General features: G+C 43.4%; 1 protein-coding gene across 50 annotated transcripts in view; it reads right to left on the bottom strand.

Annotated features, from left to right (window-relative positions):
• MSI2 (musashi RNA binding protein 2) overlaps positions 1-24,122 on the bottom strand; it is a 450,658-nt gene that overhangs the window by 61,098 nt on the left and 365,438 nt on the right. For 49 of the 50 annotated variants that reach the window (XM_083714630.1, XM_083714661.1, XM_083714631.1 and 46 more), the window contains one exon: positions 10,779-10,853. In XM_083714630.1, coding sequence (XP_083570756.1) covers positions 10,779-10,853 — 75 coding nt within the window. Of the gene's footprint in view, positions 1-3,880; positions 4,093-10,778; positions 10,854-24,122 lie in introns of those variants that run through there. The other variant, XM_083714654.1, reaches the window with a different exon arrangement.

Genomic DNA, 24,122 nt, shown 5'->3' with positions numbered 1-24,122 from the left:
ACATCTGGAGAGTGCTAGGTTGGGGAAGATTGGGCTAAAGCATTTGAGGACTTTAGCTCAGAAAAAAAAGGACTAAGGATGCATCTGAAGACTGATGTTAATACAATTATCAATGACAAGTTGAATTGTTTTCCTTTTTCATTCCCTTGTTACATTGTTAACTTACAATTTTTTTTATTCCACCTGTGATCTTTTTTTAAAGCAAAATGTAAAGGCCAAACTCTCCCATGCTCAAGTGCTGGAGCATAGGTGTGGCCCTTTAAAACAAAAACAAGATTATCTCCTCCCCCTCCCCCCCACTCCAAAAAGCATTCCAAGGGGATGGAAATTTGGGCCACAGTCATCACCAATGTTATTAAAGCACTAAAATGTATTACTTTTTTCATTATCTGGAAAGGCTCCTGCTTTCCCAAAGTTCAACATAAAAACAGAAGCAAGGTCCCTGTTTTGCCCAAGCTATGACTTTTAAAAGAAATGCGTGTTCAAGGTGGTTTTTGTCTTGTGAATTTTAATTATTCTTCATCTGTGCGATGGATGCGATTTTCAGTCCGTTTGTGCTGCCATTTCATTTTGCTTGCATGGAATCCAGGGAAACCCAGTGAAAATACACACATTTTACCTGTTTGGCCATATACCTGTCTGAATGGTGGGGGAACGTGACACAAACTGAAAGCAGTGGCAGACTGTATGCACAAATCCAGTTGATCCTTTCCATTTTTGCAAAGTGCCTTTAAACTCAGATTAAAGCCATGTTTCTAAAACAAGTCAAACTAACTGGTTGAGTTAAAAATAGTTTCCACCACCCTGGTATAGACTTTAAATTCCCTTTTCAATTTTTTTATTTGCGGAATAAAATGACGGTGGTGCCACTGATGTGACCCAGCTAAGGTGGGGTGTCATTCAATTGTGGGGTTTGAGCTGTACACCAATACAACAAAGAATGCTCTCTGTCATGGACCATAATGATTCAGTAAGTAAGTAAGTAAGTAAGTAAGTAAGTAAGTAAGTAAGTAATAGATGAAAGTCTCATCAGAACTGCAGTCTGACACATTTCACAAATTTTGATGAAACCTGAAACTTTCAGAATTAAATAAGTTTTTGGGGTCCTACCCAGGGTTGAACACAGCTAAGTCAGGATGTAAAAACTCCATTTGATCACCCTCTTCATTTACTCATTTTATGTGCGTGCACATTCATGCATGGACACCCCAACCCTGCAGACAGGTCTAGCTTGGCCAAACCAGGGCAGATTTCATGAGCTGAGAAAAACTAGCACCTAAATAATTTTATGGTCAGAGCCCTGCGAAATTAGGCATGACGTGAAGGAAGGCCTCAGCAATGTTGTATTCTTATTCTTGCATGTGATTTGCGTTAATGTGATTTGCGTGTCATTCTTTTTTAGAGAGACAGGTGGCAAACTGCAGTGGATGGACGAATTGCATTTATTTTACAGTAGAGTGCTACTCACTCCCATGTGTTAAAAAACAAACAACCCCAACAACTCATCCAAAAACACTTTTCAAATACCTTCCAGAACAGATCTGGAAACCAAGAGCTTGTCCACGATTGATCTGAGCTTCCTTCTGAGTATTTCTTTGTTTATGAATTCAGTGGGCTTTTTGTCATCCCAGTCTCTAAAACAGGGATGGTTAACCCATGGCCTGCAGGACGTATCCAGCCCAAAAGAGGTTCTTTGGTGCCCCTTAGACCTCCTTTCCCCAGATAGTCCTTTTTCACTAACTGCTCCATAGATCCCCTGCTGTGATTCTGTGATGCAAAAGCTTCATTGTGGCTCTCCAAGGACCCAGACCACCAATTTGTTCGTTGAAATGTTACCATTATCTTTTAAAAATAAAATAAAAACTACTTTATACTTCCAGTCCCCTGCTGTGATGCCAAAAGGTTTTGTAACACTGCCCCCCAACCAACTGACCTTAATAACAAAATGACACAAAAACTTTTGACCACCCCCACTTTGACGTGTGACTCTTAGTATGGGTTTACTATGAGTCAATGTGGCCCATTTTCAGACTGAAAAAGTTAGCTGCTGTTGATCTAAAATATTCTTGTGCCCATGAAGCCTATTTTTGTTTAACATGGACAGCTAGGATACTCAGAGGTCAGCATGGCCCATTCTTTGTGCTCTCATAACAAAAAAGATACAACCCACCAGTAATCTATATATTCCCATTGCATTTATACTTTCATTTAAATATATTGAACTAAAATACAACATTTAATCTGCAGCAAAACTTTGACGCATGTTGAAAAGAGATGCCATGCTTTTTACTAACTTATGTATTTTTTCATTACATTGTTATTGGTACTGGTTATTTGGTACAACCGAATTGAAAGTGCAAGCTAAGAGAGCAAAAACACAGCTTGTCTATTGTAACAATTTATTATCACTTTTTCTACCTTTTCTACAAGGATTTTTTTTTTACCAAAAAAGAAAAGCAAAGAAAAGCACAGATGAACTACTTACAAAAGAAACCAAAGGAATTAAGAAAAAAAAAATCATACAACGGTTAAATGTCTGCAAAATCATGCATTCTAGGACAAGATCACAAATGCAAAGCAAATAATAGCAAAAAACCCTCCCCCGCAAAATAATAATTAAAAAAGCCATACAGGTTTCAAAAGCCATAGCTTGCAAAAAATATAAAAAAGAGAAAAACTAAACAGTTATTACATCAAGCACGATTATTAAATGAACAGCACAACTCCGATTGCAGTGACTTTGACATTTTAAACAAGTGAATTAAACATGTATTTAAAAATGCATCCCAGTCCTACAGTAAGCATGCAGCCAATTTCTCACAAACTTAGGAAATAAGTAGAAGGGCCTGTTTTCTTTGTTGCATTATCAATACAGGAGGGTGCCCAGACTTGTCATACAGCTGGAAAGCCAATTCCCATGGAAGTCTCAAAGCCACAGAGCAGTGACAGTGAGGCCCAGCTGTCTGAACTGCAGGCAGCGGCTCACAAAACAGAATGTCAGGAGGAAGGCTAGGTTGGAACTCAGACATCCAGGTTTCTATGAGCAGGGAATGCCCCTGTGCAAAGGATTCTATCACGGCAGCCCTGACCTAATGTCTGAAGGTGGTAAGCCCCTTGCACAAGATGGACCACCCACCTCAAGGACCAACCAGGCCTCATCCCAACAACTCAGATTAGTCTGTCAAATTGGCTGCCAGCAGTTCACTCAATTAAGCCTGGGAAGGGCTGGGCTGCTGCTAACCAGGAAACGTGTCATGATGATACCACAACATGACCTGGCATCAGGGATTCTGCTTTCGGCAGCAACTCAGTGTCAGTCGTACGATGAACACCAAGGTCCATGAGTTGATTGGCAAGGCAGCTTCACATTTAAGAGGGAGCACAACTGAGTTCTCTAAGCAGAGCTCTTGGTCAGTTATTTGAACCAGCGTTTATGGCTTTTGTGGTGGTGTGGAGCAGGCCACAGCATAATGGCTACTGAAAGATCCATCCCAAACCAAAAGTGACCTCCACCAAGCGGATTAATTTTAATCAGATTCCTCCTCCTCATTTGTCCAATAGCTGTAGCAACCACCATTCTGAACGCCAACAAGGGATAGCTGCTGTTGCGTCTCAGAGCTGATGTATAGCAATAAATGCCAGCCGAAATCTCCTTCCGGACTTTTTAAGGTGGGTCAAACAGCACATCTCAGTGAAGACAAGAGAATTGTCCCTAAAAGTTTGTGAGAAATTGTAATGCCTTCACCCGCAGCCAACCCTGATGTGAGTTACATTCCATGTGGGTATTTAAAAAAACAAACTCATACAAAGCAGGGGGTGGGGGAACAAAAAGAAGGAAAAATCAAAAAACAGGAAAAAGATATGGAGATTTTCTTTTAAAAAAAAATATAGTCCAGTCAGCCAAAGGAGTCAGTAAGAGCAGCATATTTTTTTCCAGTGGATACTGATATTAATGTACAGACCACCCAGGCTTTCTCTCTCTCACTCTCTCTCACTCTCTCTCATTAGCACTGCAGTAAACCCCGATTAATTTGTTATGCATCTTTAAGAACTAGTTGATAAAAATTATGTCTTGTGAAATCGGCAAATAGTCTGCAAAGTGAAATAAGAACAGAAATTAATAGATTAAACTGTAAAGATAAGTCCGAGAACTTTTTTTTAAAAGGGGAGACAGGATAGCGAGCAATTTCAATTGGTTTCAAAAAGCACAATGGGGGCTAAGGAAAGCTAGAAGTGCAGCCTGATCCCATCCATGTCTATTCAGAAGAAGGTCCCATTGAGTACAATGGGGCTTGCTCCCAAGTTGTAGGCTGAGGATTGTGACCTTAGTTGTCAAAGTGTGTGGCATTCCTTCCACCTTCCCAGAAGGTGACAGACACCATTTCTTCCCATGAATTATTGAGCAAATGACAAGGTTTATATATTATATACTAAACGTGTATACCACTTTCTGACATGTTTTTTTTTACAAAGCAGTTCACAATTCAAGCAATAAAACCACAACATAAAATAGCAGTGAAATAAAATAAAAACAGGCAAGGTGACACATTATAGAAAGGAGAGTCAAAACAAGCAAGGCTTAGGACTGCAGAATGAAGTCCTTAAAAAGGGGGAGTGGTTTTCCCCCCATGCCTCCTAAAGGCACAGAGAAGGAAGAAAGAGGGAAAGAGAGAGAGATGGAGAGGCAGACAGGTGATGTTCCACCATTTGGAGTTCGTGGATTTGGGAGCCACTTCTCTTAATTTCTCAGGAGGAAGGGTATTTGCAAGAGGCCCTGCTCCTCTGACCTTGATACCCTGGGAGAGGGTTGTATCGGGGGTAAGCATTCTTTCAAGTGACCAGGGCCTACCTAGACCAAGTAGGGCTTAAACATCAACGGCAATGTCTTCAGCTGTGCCAAGAAAGCAACTCATAGCCACAGTGCAAATGTAACACGGCCCCAGGAGACACTCTGTGTCAAGAGTCCAGCCAATGCCGCTGTGGACCACTTGTAAGTCAACTTCATGCAAAGGAAATTAGAGGAGCTTTGCCAAGAGGTTATCAAGGAGAATTATGAAGACACCGCCACACGTAAAGCTTGAAAAAGAAATTCTGGCCACATAGCCAGAAGCAACACCCAAGAAGCAACCAGAAACACCCCCTCAAAGCTGTGGATCTACTCCTTCTATAGAATGGCTACTCATTAAGGTGCAGACTGACCAGTTGCCTACTCCCAGATGGTGATCCACCTATTGCCAATAATCATTTGTTGCAGCCCTGACTCTGTAGACCTCTGCTCAAGAATGCCACAATTGAAAGGATTTGAGGAAAAGGGAAAGGGCAGCTGGGTTTACTCCAGATCCAAACATCACCTCTTTCCAGTGGTTTCATGCAGACATTTAGTACCAGAGCAGACAGAACAGAGCCCTAAGGATAGCCCCAACAGATACCTCCACTTGAATAGCGCTAGAGTCTATCTCTCTCCCTGTTTCCCGAAACTAACGCAAAAGTTAGGTGTAGGACCCCTGCAAGGCAGCGTTCCCTATTCCCAATCTTGTCGGATATTCCAGAAGGACACTACAGTGAATGGTACCGACAGATACTGAAAAGCAGAGAATCAATAGTATCACACTTCCTCTGCTCCCCATGCAGTAAAGGGTGCTTACATGGCCAAGACTATTTTTGCCACAAAGCCAGGCCTGAAAACATTAAATGTGTCCAGATAATCTAAGAGCACTTGGAGATGACCAACCACATGATCACCTTCCCCAATAAATTAAATTAGAGGCACCTCACCAGAAACTGGTAAGCACTGGAGAGCACTTCTCCCTGCGAAGAAGAGCCTATAAGCCTGACAGTTTCAGACATTACTTCACCGCAAACAGGTATCAAGCACTGAGGAAGATGAATTCAGAGTACAAGTGGTTATATCAACCGCCCCAAAGACCTTTTCCACATCCTCAGTCCTCAATAATGGAAACTCATCCAAGCAATAAGAGGCAGCCAATGACTCCTGGGGTAGATGCTGTCACCCCTGAGAAGGCCAAGTTGACACAGATGCCAGAGATTTTATCCAAAAATTATTTTAAAAACATGCCACAGAGGCAACATCATAAATAAAGCAAAATGGCTGCAGCTAAAACAAACAAACAACCTCCCCCCAAAAGAAACCCACGTTCCCCTCTACTCAAATAATGAAAACAAACACGCATAATGGAACAGGTGGATTGCGGCATTGTTTCACCTGACAAGAGTAAATATCACATTACCATGCAGTGTCAACTGGCATTTTATTTGCTTAAAAAGCAAGCAAACAAAAAGCAAATTTGAAAGAGAGCACTTAGTGGCGAGTCTGCTGGTATCAAAATATAAAAACCAACGGCAGTCCCAGGTTCTCTGCAATTGTAACTTAACAGCATAATATTTCAGTTTAATGCAAGGAAGAGACCTGGCAATGCCTCAGGGTAAGTGGACGTTTCTTAGTTTAGTTAAGACTTACTTCAGAACCATACTATTTTTATAACATCAATGGGTCTACTCTTGAGTAAAACTTTTTTGGGGAGAAAATCCATACTATATTTAGGTTCCATACTGTTAACAGGTGGGTGGCGCTGTGGTCTAAACAGCTGATTGGAAGGTCGGCGGTTTGAATCCCTGCGACGGGGTGAGCTCCTGTTGCTCGGTTCCTGCTCCTGCCAAGCTAGCAGTTCGAAAGCACGTCAAAGTGCAAGTAGATAAATAGGTACCACTCTGGCGGGAAGGTAAACGGCGTTTCTGTGCGCTGCTCTGGTTCGCCAGAAGCAGCTTAGTCATGCTGGCCACATGACCCGGAAGCTGTCTGCAGACAAATGGCGGCTCCCTCGGCCAGTAAAGCGAGATGAGTGCCGCAACCCCAGAGTCGTCCGCGACTGGACCTAATGGTCAGGGGTCCCTTTACCTTTACTGTTAACAGGAACCGACGAAGGGACTGCACTGTAATGAATACTTCTGACACACAGTGAGAATGGTTAAAGAAAGCCGCATCCAATCAAACCCAACTTTATTGTATCCTAGCAGTTGCTGTTTCTGAATAGCCCCCAATTTACTTCCAAGGGACTTGGAAGGCTCCAATCCTGCCTTATATCCTCTGGATATAAGGTTTAACAGTTGTGGGGGCCAGAAGCTTCCTTAATGTGCAGAGACCCATTTGGAGACAGCCAGTCAAAATGTGTGTTCACCAATGACTCCCCCACTCCTCCGTGCAGGCTGACATCATGCTGATTTGGGAAGGCACTCCAAGCCAATGGGAATGAGCCCCTGGCTTTCTCCCCAGCTCCAAGCCAGCAGCAGCTCGCACCTGTTTGTCATGTATGCTGCTCATACATTTCATTTACACAGCATTTGCCCCCAGGTTAAATTAGCTCGTATCTTAAGGCTGACCCCAGAAGTAAAACTAGAAGCAGGTACCAGTTATCCTCTGATAGACACATAATACATCCAGTTAGCTACATGCAGACATGAATAACCTATTTCTGCTCTGTATCCCTCTCGCATGGGTTCAAGCTTAAGTCCATTCCATCCTGTTTCTGAATGAATCTGTGGTTCTTTTCTTAAACTGCACAACAATTCCCCTTATTTTTTAATGCATTTGTATTTTAATATGCACTGTGGTCCTTTTTTAAAGCTGACAGCTGCATCATCAAGTCTGAAGAATCTTTTCTGTAATCTCTAAACTCTTAATAAATATAATTTGTTTAAAAAAATGAAGAAATGCAGAAACCAAAGGAAACAACTGTGTGCTGACTTGATGTATCAACCCAGGAAGTGTAATTCTTGTCTGTTTGCTGAAAAATGCGAACCAAGCTAGATCCTTGAGTATTCCCAGCTAAAGGGCCTGTTGCAACGAAGCCTGCATAACAGAAACACACACTTATTGTACCTCTGCTTACCCTGTCTTCAGTTCCTTTCCCTTCCTCTATTGACTCACTTGTGTCTATTTTAGATGGTAAACTCCTTGAGGGAAGGCACCTGTCACCTCAGTCTTTGTAAAATGCCAGACACAGCATTGCTGCTGGCATACAAACAACAATAATGATACCATTTATTGGTGGCTGGCAAAAGATAGAGGAAATGGCAAGAATAAACAAAACCTAGAAGTCAGTGCTCAGAGTAGAGGAAAGGTGTGCAAGTGCCCTGCTGCCTCCCACCTAGTCCCAGGTCTGGGGACCACTGCCTGGATGCTGTGTCATTTAAACTGGCAGCATCCAACACATGGAAGCAGCTATGGTAAAGTCTTACTGACATCAACATCTCCCAGGGGAAATGGCGGAGATCTCAATTTTTGCCTTTTTTTTACTTACGCTCAGTAGGATGACAGGTTTGGCCCAGCATAAACCAGACCCACTCACCCCTTTTTAGTAGTAGTATTTCTGGCAATTGCTTAACCAAATATTTACTGATCTTGGCTGCAATAGTGTCAAGCTGCACGCACAGACCAAGCAAAGGATCAACCAGGTTAATTGCCACAAAATATGGAATCCCAACTGTCCATGGTAGGCTAGCAGGCCAAGCTACCATCAGTGAGAGCTTCAATTTCACAGTAAATGCTCCGCTGGGTCACATTCAGCAGCTGATGCTGACAGCCACCAAGCCTAGAGCAGAAATATTTGGGTTTCTTTATTGCAAGCTGAAGAATCTGCACTTAAGTGATTTTTAAAAACACCTTTTATGCATCCACTGGTGTAAGAGTATGCAAGCTTATAAAGATACACTGAACTTGTGGTCAGGCAGAATGAAAAGGTAATATTCTCAGTCAAGGCTAATACAAAACATACCAACAAATCACCAGTTGTTGTTTTAATGGAAACAGAACAAAATGGACAAGCTGACTATTTGGGCTTCTGAAAGCACCTTAACACCTCAAGTTTCTAACCTAGTCTGTCCCACCACACAACTATGACCAATGTTTCCTCTACCCTCAATTTTCACAAAACAAGGAGTCAAACAGTAGTAATGTTCACTGACTTGTCCAAGATCACATAAGAACTTCCAAGTGGGAGCAGAAGAGGATCCCCAGCAACATGCAGTTGGTACCATAACTATCATTACATTCACAACTGCATTGCAATGTACGGTACTGAAAATATGCAAAATAAGGTTACTGTTTGTGGCACTTCAGAGTATTCAACTCAGTGGCAGAACAAATGCTTTGCCTTTGGAGAGATCCTTTGGGGAGGGTCCTTTTGCAGCTTGGAATCCCTTTTGTTTTAACCACTCTTAACAACTGGGGGGGGGGGGAGAGATGGGGTTAACCCCTTTCCTTCAGTGCCATTTCCCCCTCCGAAAATGATCCTATATCCGGCTGCTATTTGTCCTGTTTGGAGAAACTGATCTGATCATGGGTCTCCATAATTTAATCTTCCCAGGGCCTAAAAGTGTTTGTGCAAGACATGGAAATGAAGACAGAAATGGTGGAACATTTGGAAAATGTTACAACAGTGAATGTGACAGGCCTCTGTCATTGGGAAAAATCTAAAATACTCTTAAGAGGCCTTGTTTTATAAGAATAAAAGTTGGTGGGAAGCTTTCCCAACTCTCTAGAATCCAGGAATGGTTAACCAAATAAACCTGGCAGTATAGATTATCCTAGGTAGTTTTTAAGGCTGTACTTGCTTCCTTGAGGTCTAAAATATTTCTACCATAAGACCTTGTTTTCTTTTGGTTTCTATTGATTTTTTTTAAAAAATGAAGCTGCCTTAAACTTGGTTTTCTTAATTAACCTTAGAAAGGCTGTTTCCCCATCATTTCCCTTGTACGCAATTACAGAATGCAGGGCAAGGTGGCCTAACCTCACACTTTGCGACACGCATTAATGAATTTAACATGCAGTGCAACAGTTTCCTTGCTGTGGTCTCCAGGTGGGCCTTTGCTATTAGCAAGCAGCAAGCTCCCCGGTCCGAAATTGGCTCCACAGCCCTACTTATCCTGAGGTGGATAAGATGCCGGGGGGAGGGGGGGCAGACGCCATACACTTTCTGGAATCCCCAGTTTAAGCTTGAAGCGTTGCTGGCATAAAAACAAAATCCAGGGCGTTTGGTTTCAGTGACTGCCTGTTGATAGTGGCAGAGATGAAATGCGAGGGGCTGCTCATTATCGGCAGGAGGGGATGTTTAAAAGCCAGCCAGCCTACCATTTCAAAACCTCAGGAGTTCTCAAAGTGACGACTGGAGGTATTAAACACAGACTGAACAGAGATTGCTAAAAGCAGCAGATCTGACAGCTGCACAAAATGGAAGAAGAGGGGAAGAGAAACAAACAAGAGGGAAGGTATTAGGTGGAGCCTCATCTCTGTGCAGAGTGCAAGAGAAAGAAAGAAAGAGAGAGAGAGAGAGAGAGAGAGAGAGAGAGAGAGAGAGAGAGAGAGAGACTCTTCTGCATAGCACTACAAACAAACTCAACTTTGGGGGGGCAGGCGGGGAGAAAGACGTGCCTTACAAAAAGGGAAGTAAAATACCTAATTGTGTGCTGTTTCAAAGGAATTCTGTTTACAAATAACCAGTACCAATTAAAACCCAAAATGAAATCAGGTTCTTCCCCCCCCCCGCCATTTATTTCAGTAAACCAGAAAGAAAATGACATCTTGAGCACTACCAAAAGGTCCTCCATTTAGAGACTTTGCTGCTGTTGTTGTCTCAGTTAAATTATGGACTTGCAGTGCAATCCTATGCATGCTTTGCTCATGAGTAAGTTTCTAATAGGATGTGTTTGGAATTTTCTTTTCTTTTGCTCGATTAAATTATACATATTAAAATTTCACGTACCTGGGAACTGATAACTGTAACTGGGGGCAAATCCAGGGTATCCTCGGCCATAGGTCGCGACAAAATTTGGATAACCTTGAATGTAGAAGTGTTTGAGAGAGAGAGAGAAGAATAAGATTTAAATGTTGGATCTTAAGTTGCACAAATACCAACAGGTTATATATAACCAAATTTTACTCAGAGGATAACAACTGAAATTAATGGGCCCAAGTTAGTCATGCCCATTATTTTCAATGGGGCTACTCTGAGTAGGACTAGCACTGGACACAATCAAATTACACCAAAGACAGGTGAAGAATAATAGAATAATAGAATTGTAGAGTTGTAAGGGACCCCCAAGGACCATCTAGTCCAACCCCCTGCAATGCAGGAATCCATGACCGATGGCCATCCAACCTCTGCTTACAAACTTCCAATGAAGGAGAGAAAACTGACTTTGTACAAAACATTACAAGATTACTGTTCCTGTACAGAATTAATACCAAGTTAATGCTCAGCATTTATATATGACGTCAGCATACTCAAAGTGCTTCACACATAATATCTGAATAATCCTTACAACAATCTGTAAAGTAGGCCTGTTCTATATTATATTGCCCATTTTGTAGGTGGCAGAGGGAGGCTGATGCTTTGCCACTTTGCCTGCAGCTAATGTTTCCTCTACATCCTGAGTTGCACCCTCAGAAAAGAAACACCTGGAGACTGGCATCATTTTCTTGGTCACCCCCCCCCCCCCGTCTATCTCCATGTCTGAGGCCTGCTACTCATAATTAAAATGCACTCGAGTAGCTCAAGTCCAAGGACTGTGCCTACTTTTCTCAGCTGGGAAGAGTAAATGCCAAACGCTTAGGCTAAGCACATAACACAGGTTTGCTCTGACATTTGGAGAGCTTACAACAAATGTACTTTGCTTCAGAACTATTGACAGTTGGAGATTAAGGTACTAGTAATGCTTCATCCCGAGAGTGTGAAGGACAACTGTTAACGCAGCCAAGAGTCAGAGGCAGCAAGATCAAGGAGCTGGGAAGACCAAGAGATTTTAATTTGACCAGAAACTGAAATTCAACAAAGGGACCACAAGTTGCCTTCATGGAACACAGGCAGCTGCATCTGCAACATCGCAAAGTGTATCTCTGTAGCACACACACTCTCTGTAAGAGTGAAATTAAACCATTACAAGAGAAACACAAGGCTCCCATATATCCCTCATGGTGCTAATAATGCAGGACCTGGGGACATTTAACAGAGAGAATCTGCAAGGTACAGTGGTACCTCGGGTTAAGTACTTAATTCGTTCTGGAGGTCTTAACCTGAAACTGTTCTTAACTTGAAGCACCACTTTAGCTAATGGGGCCTCCCGCTGCCGCTTTGCCTCCGCCGCCCGATTTCTGTTCTCATCCTGAAGCAAAGTTCTTAACCTGAGGTACTATTTCTGGGTTAGCGGTGTCTGTAGCCTGAAGCATCTGTAACCTGAAGTGTATGTAACCCAAGGTACCACTGTATATGTATCATGGTTCCCCTCTCTTGAGTCGTTATATTTTGGAGCCTGGTAAGGGGAAACAGCCTCAGATTTTTGATGGGGAGAACTGACAGGCACGGAAAGGGTTAAGATCCCCCTCTTCCTCCTACCCACCCATCTTTCTTTAGAAGCTGTCCTGGACCTCACTTTTCTGCTCTGATGGCAGATGCCTGGCGTGCTCTAGCCCATGGGGTCACGAAGAGTCGGACACGACTAAACGACTAAACAAAAATAGTGATTAAATGACCGCACACTCAAAACTATCCTTCTGATGGGAGCTGGCCTTGCTAGAGAGCTTTCCGATGCTCTGACCAGAGAACCTGGTGGGTGTTCAATGGCAGTAGAACCCACAAAAGCCTGCCACAATGAGGCAACCCGATGCCTGGTATAGAATGGCTTGCCCCTGGCACAGGCTAATTGGAAGAACCAAGGCCAGAACAATGAGTTGGGCAGCAGCAGCACTTTGATGGGTGGATGTTTTGGCCTCACAAAAACTTTAATTCCTTGTAGCACACTAGCATTTCTGTCATGCTCCAGCAGACAGTGTGGGAACTTCTGTCCTGGGATAACACACACACTTTTTAAAGATGAAAGTAGCCAACCTCTGTTCTTGAGAGCAGGGGTTTATTGCAAAAGTGCTTTCTGCGTTTTATCTGGGCAAATCTTTCCATTGGTTTTAACTGAGATCAAGCTTGTGGAGTGCCCTGTTACCAAATGTAAATTTTGTTCTTTTGCTGAGGTTTCATCCCTTCAATTGTGTTCATTTTTAAAGAGCTGTTGCACTGCAATGCAACATGCTCAATTATTTTGCCAACATAGCATGTCCCCTCCATTTCAGATGAGATTTAGACGTCCATATTGTTTGCTATTAATCATCATTTAGAGGTGGAACATTAAACGCTTGGATGAATTTTGATTACTAATTATGACGGGATGGATCTGTGCACGCAAAGCAAAATAGCAATGCCCAAACAAGGCACTCTAGCTTTAAATGCACGCGAACACCCTGTTTGTCTCCTTAACATGCATTTCACAATGCAAATCCTGGCAGAAATTTACTGGATCGTTCAGAGGTAAGTTTTGCAAACCATCTCTTTGAATAACAATATTGATAAAATGCATTTCTGACCAAGGCACCAGCATCCACCAGGACAAAAAAACTCATAGTAAAGTGCTGTTTTGAAACCAGATACTATTTTACTCCTTAATGAGGGCTCACTTCAGGGTCAATGGAGTAATGAGTTTGTCACACTGAATTTGAAGCGCTCGGTTCTAAAAATTAACGGCTGGACCACATAACAATATAGTCACTACCTATGGTTTCCCCAGTAGTGATGTATGGAAGTGAGAGCTGGATCATAAAGAAGGCTGAATTGATGCTTTTGAATTATGGTGCTGGAGGAGACGCTTGAGAGTCCCATGGACTGCAAGAAGAACAAACCTATCATTCTTAAGGAAATCAGCCCTGAGTTCTCACTGGAAGGACAGATCCTCAAGCTGAGGCTCCAATACTCTGGCGACCTCATGAGAGGAGAAGACTCCCTGGAAAAGACCCTGATGTTGGGAAAGATGGAGGGCACAAGGAGAATGGGGCCGACAGAGGACGAGATGGTTGGGCAGTGTTCTCTAAGCTACTACATGGGTTTGACCAAACTGCAGGAGCCAGTGGAAGACAGGAGTGCCTGGCGTGCTCTGGTCCATGGGGTGACACGACTAAACAACAAGAAGTAAAGGGGTGGGACATAAAAGCACTGTTCCCAGAACAGTTCATGGGCAGATTCACATATTTAATTTTCCAAGCACCAAACTGCTCCTGTGGGTGATCCCTATGAAAATATATTGTGCAAATATGGAATCCATATCTATAGCATATGCTCCCAACTGTTATTGTTTACCTGGCTTATTTTCTGGTTTTGTTTGTTTGGACCTGTCTCTGGCAAATGTCCCTCTTTTTGCCTTTCGGGAATACTGTGCCAAATGTAATTAATGTGTGTTCTTAGAGTTATTATTTTCTAGGGTTCAGCTTCCACCCCAAGTTCTCAGAGTTATGAAGCTACATCTTGTCTCTAAAGCACATGCATGTAGATGCAGACATGTGAACATTAAGGTGCTATAGAGGACACAGCCTGTCATTGCTCATGCCTTGATAAATAACTGTAGGATAATTATATTCTAACCCCCACAAAACATGGGAAGTCAGACCACTGGTCCATCTAGTTCAGCTGAGAGCCAGTGTGGTGTAGTGGTTAAGAGCGGTAGCCTCGTAATCTGGGGAACCGGGTTCGCTTCTCCGCTCCTCCACATGCAGCTGCTGGGTGATAAAGGTAGTGATAAAGTGGGATATCAAATCCAAACACTTCTTCTTCTTCAGTATTGTTTACACTGACTGGCAGCAACTTTCCAGGGTATGAGGCAGGGTTCTCCCCTGGCCACACCTGGAGATGCTGGGGATTGAACCTGAGACCTTCTGCATGCAAAGCAGATGCTCTACCATTGACAAACGTTTCGCTATCAAATAGCCTTTGAGCTTTTAAAACAGTGCAGGCAAATAATTGTAAAGCAAATAAGAGCAGTCAGAGTAGTGCTGTAATACGATGGTGAGAAGATGGTTTGGGCATATTTTCAGAAGTCAAATATTGGAAAATAAGGTATTGCTTCTCTTCCATTCAACTCTCCAGAGCTGGATCTTGTGTGAAGGTTGGCATGAAGAGACATTTTTAAGGTACATTTTCCTCATCATTTCTGAGTATGTTTGCAGAATGACTTTTCCAGCATACAGTTGTCAAACTGGCCTTACAAAGGGTTAGTAATGTGTGCAGGTCATGGCTTAGCACGACTCCCGAGTCCTCCAATCCACTTTTACAGGGTTTTCAACAAATGCTGAGCCAGTTAGGAATATGTGATGCATACAAATACTAGGGAAAGGGGGACAACACAACAACATGAGGAAACAATACTAAAAATCACCCTGGAAGCCAACCTACGTGGAGATACAGTCGTACTTTGGATTTCAAACAACTTAGTTCTTGAACATTTTGGCTCCTGAACACTGCCAGCCCGGAAGTGACTGTTCCGGTTTGTGAACTATTTTTGGAAGCCGAATGTCTGACGGGGCTTCCGCGGCTTCCAATTGGCTGCAAGAGCTTCCTGCAGCCAATCGGAAGCCATGCTTTGGTTTCCAAACGTTTTGGAAGTTTAACAGACTTCCGGAACAGATGCCATTCGACTTCCAAGGTACGACTGTACTGTAATGTTACAAGTACAAAACTCTGGAGAGGCAACCTGAATTGAAGGAATGGCAAGACGGTAAGTGTTAACCCCTTTCCTGGTCCAAATTGCTATTCCCCAAGTGCCTTTTCCTCCTGTGGGGAAACACATGTTTTTCATTGACTCTGCAAAGAGAAAAAGCCACAGGTGGTGTTGGGGAGAATCTAGAAACAATAGGTAAGGACCAACATTCTCTGGTTCTGATCAATTCTCTAAAAGTGCTTTTTCTTGCTTAAAATGAACTCGCTGCCTATTGATATCAAGCAGGTGCCTTTACTGTATTATTTTCAGTGCTTATGAAAAACATTATTGTTTAGATAATGATGATGATAATAATAATAATTTATTATTTATACCCTGCCCATCTGACTGAGTTTCCCAGCCACTCTGGGCGGCTAGACAAGCTTACCCAGATGCGGGTAGCGCTGTGGGTTAAACCACAGAGCCTAGGACTTGCCGATCAGCAGGTCGGTGGTTCGAATCCCCGCGACGGGGTGAGCTCCTGTTGCTCGGTCCCTGCTCCTGCCAACCTAGCAGTTCGAAAGCACGTCAAAGTGCAAGTAGATAAATAGGTACCGCTCTGGCGGGAAGGTAAATGGCGTTTACAGTAAACGGCTGCTCTAGTTCGCCAGAAGTGGCTTAGTCATGCTGGCCACATGACCCGAAAGCTGTACGCCGGCTCCCTTGGCCGATAAAGCGAGATGAGCGCCTCAACCCCAGAGTCGGCCACGACTGGACCTAATGGTCAGGGGCCCCTTTACCTTTATCCAGATGCTTAGGAAGTTGATGTGCATTTTAACCTGTTTCAGTATTTTAAACTTTTTGTATATTTTAACCTATTGTGGTATATTTTTTCTTGATTTTACTGCTTTACCTTGTTGCAAACTGCTCTGAGGTTTGTTTTTACAGTCGAGCAGCGCATAAATTTAATGAAATAAATAACTACATAAAATGGGAGGGACATTACCAAACCAAATGCCTAGTTTGGTCCTCACACATTGCACTTTCTTAGAGTGCAGGACACAGCCGTGTGTTTTATGAATCGGCTCCTCAACTTCAGTTCCTACATGAAAAGGGGGACAGGTATACTTTATCTGTTATGAGCCTTAGGTGGCAAGATGATCAGAGTAAGAAAAATCTTGTGCCAGAACACACGGACTACAAGACTTCCTCCAATTTAAAAGCAAAAGAGAAAGAGAGGCTCAAAACCAATCAACCAGGATCACCGAATAACCACAAGCACACCTGTGTCACTCCCCCCTCCCTCCCACCAGCCCCTTGCTTCATACTTCCTTGAAACTGCATCACTTCCAACAACAAAGACAAAATATACAGCTGACTGGATAGTGGTTCTCATCCATATATCCCATCACAGAACATTTCTCGAGGTCAGGCAGATGAAATCATAAATTTATAATACAACATTACTTCAATTTTCCTCTTCATTTGCCGCTGCAGTGCCCAGCTCTGCTCTAACGAGTCAGAGCCTGATCTGCACGGGGGGAAATTGGCTGGCTGAATATCAATAGCACATTAACACCATGCCCATGTGGATGCTTCATCAAGCCAAATTATGGGCAGGCAGGCCGATCCGCCATTTCCCATTTAGCCGCCATTCTTGCCTTGCAATGGGTACTGAGCAATTTATTTGCTTCAGTACTTCTGGCGAATGATCAATCTTGCAGTAATTATCTCTTGTCACTAAACTGAAAAATCAAGGCTTTGCCTCGATTACCTCCCTTGAAGAGAGAACTTCCTATCCATGAAAGTAGAGACCTAAATCAACAATCAAACATGCTTTTCACAACACAACTTCTTTCTCCACTCTTTCTCCTTTGGCCAGAGACAGAAACACTGGGGCAACCATGCTCTTCAGATGCCTGATAGGAAACACTGCAGATTTTCAGGCTAGTGTGGGCATGCAGCCAACACTGGCACTGTTCCCTAGAACTTGGGGACCACTGACACCCCTGAAATGCCAAGTCTTGGGATTCAATACAAGTTTACTGTCACTTTTTATAGGAGACTTCTGCCATTTGTAGTGCTACATTCTAAAGTGACTCGAGCACCAAGTTAATGGCAGCAAGAAGCTTCTCAAACTGCCCACTACAACCAGCCCAACATACAGCATAGTGGGAAATTAAAATGGAAGCTTCCAGCCCATTGCTGCCAGCAGGTAAGCCTGCTGTGAGGCACACTGGCAGACTCAAAAGCTCAACACAATGTCTGAGAGAGGAGCTGAAAAGTGGTCCTGAGAAGAAAGTGGGGAAATTCTGGGAAGTGCCACTAAATCAGGGACTGCGTAGCATTAAACATGATGCAAATGTCCCCAAAATGCTGGACTTGATGCGAGAGTGCAAAGCATAAGGAATCCGTTTCCAGACGAGAGGAACTCTCCGTCACAGACAGGAGGATCTTTATAAGCTTTGCAACATGACGGTCACCACTGCCCAACCATAATGAGAAGCCTGGTTGTAAAAGGGTTGTGTGCATCAGTACTGCACAGATGCAGCCAGAAAGCCTGTACCGGTGCTACTGGCTGTGTCTGCACATTGCCTGATTCTCACCGACCTTTTGTTGTGGGATTGTGTGCCCACGTGTGGCCCCAGTAATAATTCCAGCCAACTCAAATGGAGAAGAGGAGCCTGGTCCTTGCTGCACACCAGGCAAGAAAGAGGTGGCAGGGCTCAAAAACTACCCCAACTCTGCTGCCCCTCTCTCAGACACCCTGCCTCCTGCTCAGCTGGGGCAAAGGGAGAATAAGCAGATCTGGAAAGACTTCCTGGATCTCAAATGCCACCCCTGTGGGGCAACCCTCCGAGGCAGCAGGATGCATGATAATGCTTTGCTAAGTGGAGGGCTGCCAGAGTTCCCCAGTGTGAACTTCAGTGTTCAACATTTGGCTCCTGGAAAATCAACTCTTCCCCTCTATCCGCCTTCTCATTCAGATAAGAATGCAGCTCCACTGCCGAGAGTACCAGCTCCGTTTTGTCAAGGAAAGAATAATTTGCTTGTATCGATTTTGAAATCAAGGATCGGAAGCCTGACATGTCCAGACCCTTTCAAACTTAACAGCTGAGTTAGTTTACCTTTCAATTTGCTGCAAGCTTTTTTCCCGGAGTGGGAAAACTAGCAGCCAGAGCCTATGCATGTTTACTTGGTGGAAAGTCCCACTAATTTCGGTGGGGATTAATCCCTAGTATATGTGCACAAGACATAGCCTTAATTGCTTAGTAAAAGCATTTTTTTCTTGAATCATGGCACCTAATACACTATTCACAAGGCCACATCTTGATTAAGGCACTTTCCTATGTTGCACGGTTTCTGCTAAATCTTGCAGGATCCAAGGGTCCATGGGAGGGGTTGTCTACTGGACCCTCTCTAAAGAAAATGCTCAATGTGCAATGCCACCAGGAGGCAACAGCCGAGGAGGAGCCTTTTAACTGGGAAAAATGGCCAGCTGAATTGGCCCTGGGGTTACAGTGAAATGGTGATTTATTTGCAGTTCTGAGTTCCCAAGCTAGTAGAACCTCATATCTTCCACCCATCTACTCAGAAAGAAAACTGCTTCCTTGTGACATTTCCCAAAAATTAAATCTCAGGTGCTGAAGCGAAACTGGGTTTGCAATGTTCAGATTTTTAGATGTACCCTTTACGTGTTTTAAATGAACCTCAAGAGTATGCTTCAAGTGCCTGAGGCACCCCATCCTCCCTGCCATCTAAAGAGATTTCCCTTCTACGCAGCCTTTCCCTTCCTTTGTCTTAGCTCAAGCCACTGTCCAATTTCCTGTTCTGCAAAAAATGTCACCTGGAAATAACACTAAAAGCCAAGATTTGGGTGCCTGAGATGGTTTCTAATGGGACTTCAAGGCATCGAGCCTTTGGTGTACTCATGCCAATGCCACCCTTGCCTTTGCTTTCTCTCATAAGGAGTATCTCCTCTACAAGAATGACTTTCTTTGAAGGGCACAAGCCTCTTTTATGCATGAATGCAGCCCAGCTAGATTGAACGTGTGCACTATTGCGGAGCTGTGGTCTGGCTCCCGCAGTAATATTAAAAAGTCAGTCAGAGACTTCCTGGAATTAAGACTTTCACATCAGGTAGTATTTCAGTGGTCCAGAGATATAAATTTTACTGACTGAGCTTTTTTGTAGCCTGGGAGGGAAAGGAGATGGTGAGTTAGAAGCTTTAGGTATTGTATTTAACAGATGGTCACAGCTAAGATGCCTGCCACTGCCGGGGGGGGGGGGGGTAACAAAAGAAAGGAGCCCTAAGTTTTTGTATTGGTAAGGCGTGGCATATAAAAAAATCACACACTCAAAGGACACCTTGAGACTGGGATGTGGGTCCATTACTTTTTTAAAAATAAGACCTACCGTATATGTCTAAAGTTAAGGCCTTATCTTCATGAAGGATTAACAAAACATAACTTTTATTTTGTTCCACTACAGTCCCCTATGGAATTGGAGAGGCTGCTTGAACAAATTTCAATGTGCTAGGACTCCAGAGAGTAGGAAGTAAAGTAGGCATTCATGCATTTCCCCATCTGATTAAACAACTGAAAGCAGTACAAAAGTACATCCACACCTGCAAACTGGCTGCCATGCTTGGTTTCAACATCCCTGTGAACTGTATGCTAAATACACTTCGTACTAAAACAGACCACTATGAACAGCTGTTGGCTGTAAGATCAGAACTGGACCGATGTGCATCTAAGTGCGACCTCTCTGAACCTCAGCCCAGATCCTTCAAACACCAGCTCAAATTTGGCCCACTATGTAACTTCTAAGAGTCAAATGTAACTCACATCAGTGTGATATCATATGGTCCCTGTAACAATCAGAGGGCCAATAGAGACCAGACACAGGGACAAATCTTCCAGATAATTAACCTATTGCTTGATTGCAACCAAGCCATGAGTTTCACATCAGACATGGGGGAGCGGGGCTAATCAAACTGGCATGTTATTTTGTCTTTCTTCATCCAAGTTCCCAACACTGAAGCAGAGGCACTGACTTGGGCCCCAGGTTATGGGTGCCCAATGGCACCTGTGATGTAACACGATGTCATGACATCATGACATCACATTGAGTCAGCGGTGTAGCGGCTCTTCTGAGGCCTCACGGGGTCTCGGAGATTACGTCCTGTTCAGAGGCCTGGCAACATCGTCTTGGGAGGCTGTCTCAGGGCTCCAACATGACTTTCTGTAACTGGAAGTTACGTCGGAGCCCCGTGTTGTGGATGCTAAGCACCCAGATTTTTTGTGGGTTCCCTGGCACCCAGGGCCCCCTAGACATGGCGCCTATACACTGAACGCTGATACAAGACTCCATGGCTAGTCTACCAAGACGCAGTTGGGGGAAGCTCCCAAATGAGCATAATTTCAGGCAGCCCTGACTTTATATCCTGTATGAAAACTCTCTACAGCTCATGTGGATCACCAGCAGAGCTGCTGAGTACCAGACCCATTCTTTTGATATAAATGTTCTCTTCTACAGGCACCTTCTGACTAAATGTTTTGTATCTACACTCTAGCTTCTGGAATGACTCCTAAAGTAGCTGCCTAGAAAAAGCATTCAGTCAGAATGGGTCACCTATGTTAGTTCTTGAAAAGCAATCCTGGGAATTGTTTATGCTTTTTAATCCAAGCTCAGGTTGACCAAGCTGTATGGACTCCTGTCCTCACCAGCTTTGGAGGAAGGCTGGCTGCCAACCTAGAGACAATGCTTTCAAGGGTATAAAAAATAAAATAAAAATACTTGGTTTCATTCTCCGAGAATCAGCAATGCAATTGTGCGACTAAAGGTCTTTGGCTAAATATCAGGCCACATCACAGTCTCCCTGTGCTAATTTTGCTTGATGAGTTAATTACACCCTTCTTCTGTTCATGGGTGGGATTTCACTGCTGTGCAACTGACGAGTAAGGAATGGAAAATTTTGATTGCATGCTGAGAATCCGCTGACAGCCGTCGACCTTGAAGCTGACTTGTTGGAGGCAACTAGGGACACATGCACATAATGGACAAGACAGACTCAGACTTGTCTGCTGCAACTTGGCGGCTTCGTAATGATGCTACCTCAATAACCAAGAGCTGGGAAAGGGGTAGAGGGGGCCAGAGAAGAACTGGAGCAGATAGTTAAGCATCTGGCCTTCATCATGAATCAATCATTCATTCAGAGCAAGTCAGGGTGATTTAAAATCTAATAAGATCACATTAGGAGTCACCCTGCAAAAACCAGTGGAACAGAACCAATTTGGATCTCTTAATGAATCCATGCACTCTACATGCACTAACAGGCACCTGTGCGGCAATAGATGATCTGCCAAAACCCATACATGCCATTTCTTTTCAACTGAGGTGCCAGCCTGCAGTTTCCACAAGCAGCTCTATTTTAATGTCTAAAATAATCCAAGAGCTAACCCAAATAGTACTGAGTCATAAATATGCCTCAGGGTCAAACCTTTCTTCTGATTAGCAATGGTAAGCTTGGCTTTGAATACCCTTTCCAGATTTTTGGAGTGTGGAATGGTTTAAGGTGATTTAAATCAGCAATAAAATAATAGTAATCAATGATTGAAATGAGCAAGAAAAGGGGTAATTTAAATCAATTGATCACATCACATTTCCCCTAAACAATGGTGCAGTTTTGACCACTGAACCATACTAACTTAGAACTAAAGTATTATTTTAGTATTTACATGTGAGATATTATTTATAGTGTTGTTGCATTCTCAGTGTATACATCTGCCAGGCTTTCCTTTTACAGTGGTACCTCAGGTTACATACGCTTCAGGTTACAGACTCCGCTAACCCAGAAATAGTACCTTGGGTTAAGAACTTTTCTTCAGGTTGAGAAGAGAAATTGCATGGCGGCGGCGCAGCGGCAGCAGGAGGCGCCATTAGCTAAAGTGGTGCTTCAGGTTAAGAACAGTTTCAAGTTAGGAATGGCCCTCCAGAATGAATTAAGTACGTAACCAGAGGTACCACTGTATTTATTTCCAGAAGCAAGGATGGGCAACCTGTGGGCCTCCACATAATGGATTCCACCTCCTGTCAGCCCTAGTCAGGATGGCCAGTTGTCAGGGATGATGGGAGTTGTAGTCCGACAACATCTGGTGGGCACATAGTTACCAATAGTATGCTCTACACATCTTGCTAGACTACAGCTCTCATCATCTCCAGCAGAACATAGCCAATGATCAGGGATGGTGGAGTGCAACAACACCTGGAGGGCACTGGAGGTTGCACACCCTGCACTGCAAAGCCTTTCACATTATCGGTCCCTGTGACAGTTTGTGAGGTTACATATTGGAACAGAGGGACCTGAGAACTGCACCATTTTGTCTTCCCTTCTTTTTTCCCAGTTTCTCCTTTTGCCACTCTCACAAAAACACAAAGAAAAAATGAAATGCTTATATCAAAGCTAATTTGCTTTTATTCAAATTGTTTCATACTAATCTAGTTACAGTGGTACCTCTAGTTACGAACTTAATTCGTTCCGGAGGTCCATTCTTAACCTGAAACTGTTCTTAACTAGAAGCATGCTTGTGGGGCCTCTTGCTGCCGCTGCGCTGCTGGCACACGATTTCCGTTCTCATCCTGGGGCAAAGTTCTCAACTCGAGGTAACTCTTCCAGGTTAGTGGAGTTTGTAACCTGAAGCGTTTCTAACTCGAGGTACCACTGTATTTTTTGAATAAGGTGCTCAAGGCCCAGGACTTTCCCAGCGGTTGTGGAAGGAAAAGCCCAAGATTAGCTAGAATACTCAGGGCTCAGACAGAAGAGTGACCAAGGACTACCTCAATGATAATAAGGAAAAAGAGGTGAGGAGAATCAATTGAACATTTAAGGGATGGGAGGTAGTGGGGTGGATAATCAGCATCTCCACTGGGGTAGACCTATCTCCCCCCAGTTTTTAATATATATTTACAATCAAGCAGTTGTCAGGTAATATAGGAAGAACAGCTAAGGAGAAACAAATGAGAGCCAATTATAACTAAGATGACCTGCCACGCAAATAGAATTTCAGCATTAAATACCATTTATCCCATTTAATTAGTACTTTCTGGACACAATGGTCTGGGCTCAAATACCGTCCTCTCTCCTTGGAACTTCTAATTATTGCTACAACCACGCTATTATGTTTCTCGCTGGGCTTTCTCCATCTTCTATGCCATTTAAAGCCATGAAGATTTTTAATTATCTGTGCTGAACTGTCAAAGATACCTTTAAGAATGTGTGACTCAATTCTTTGGGGGTGGGGGGAAGAGGCGGAGGAAGAGAACAGTTTTAAGCATAATTCTGCTTTTGTGAATGTGTGTGGAAGGGCCCACTGAAAACATCCATTTAAATGCAAATTTGGGCATTCCAGAGTGTGCATGTGATCGCCTTTTAGCACAGAAAGGATAATTGAGCCCCCATTGTCCACACTGCTGTATCTTGCACAAGTCATGCAATTTTTGAACCTACGAATCTTGGAATAGGCTGTTGCTGACTGCTCATCTATTGCACACAACAGTTTAGGCAGCTCTGAGCTTTGGAATACGTACAGAAAACA

Source organism: Podarcis gaigeae, assembly GCF_964106915.1.
Source record: "Podarcis gaigeae genome assembly, chromosome: 15".
In the NCBI taxonomy this organism is placed as follows: Eukaryota; Metazoa; Chordata; class Lepidosauria; order Squamata; family Lacertidae; genus Podarcis; species Podarcis gaigeae.
Note: the sequence above shows the minus strand (reverse complement) of the source record. Positions and strands in the feature narration are given on the sequence as shown.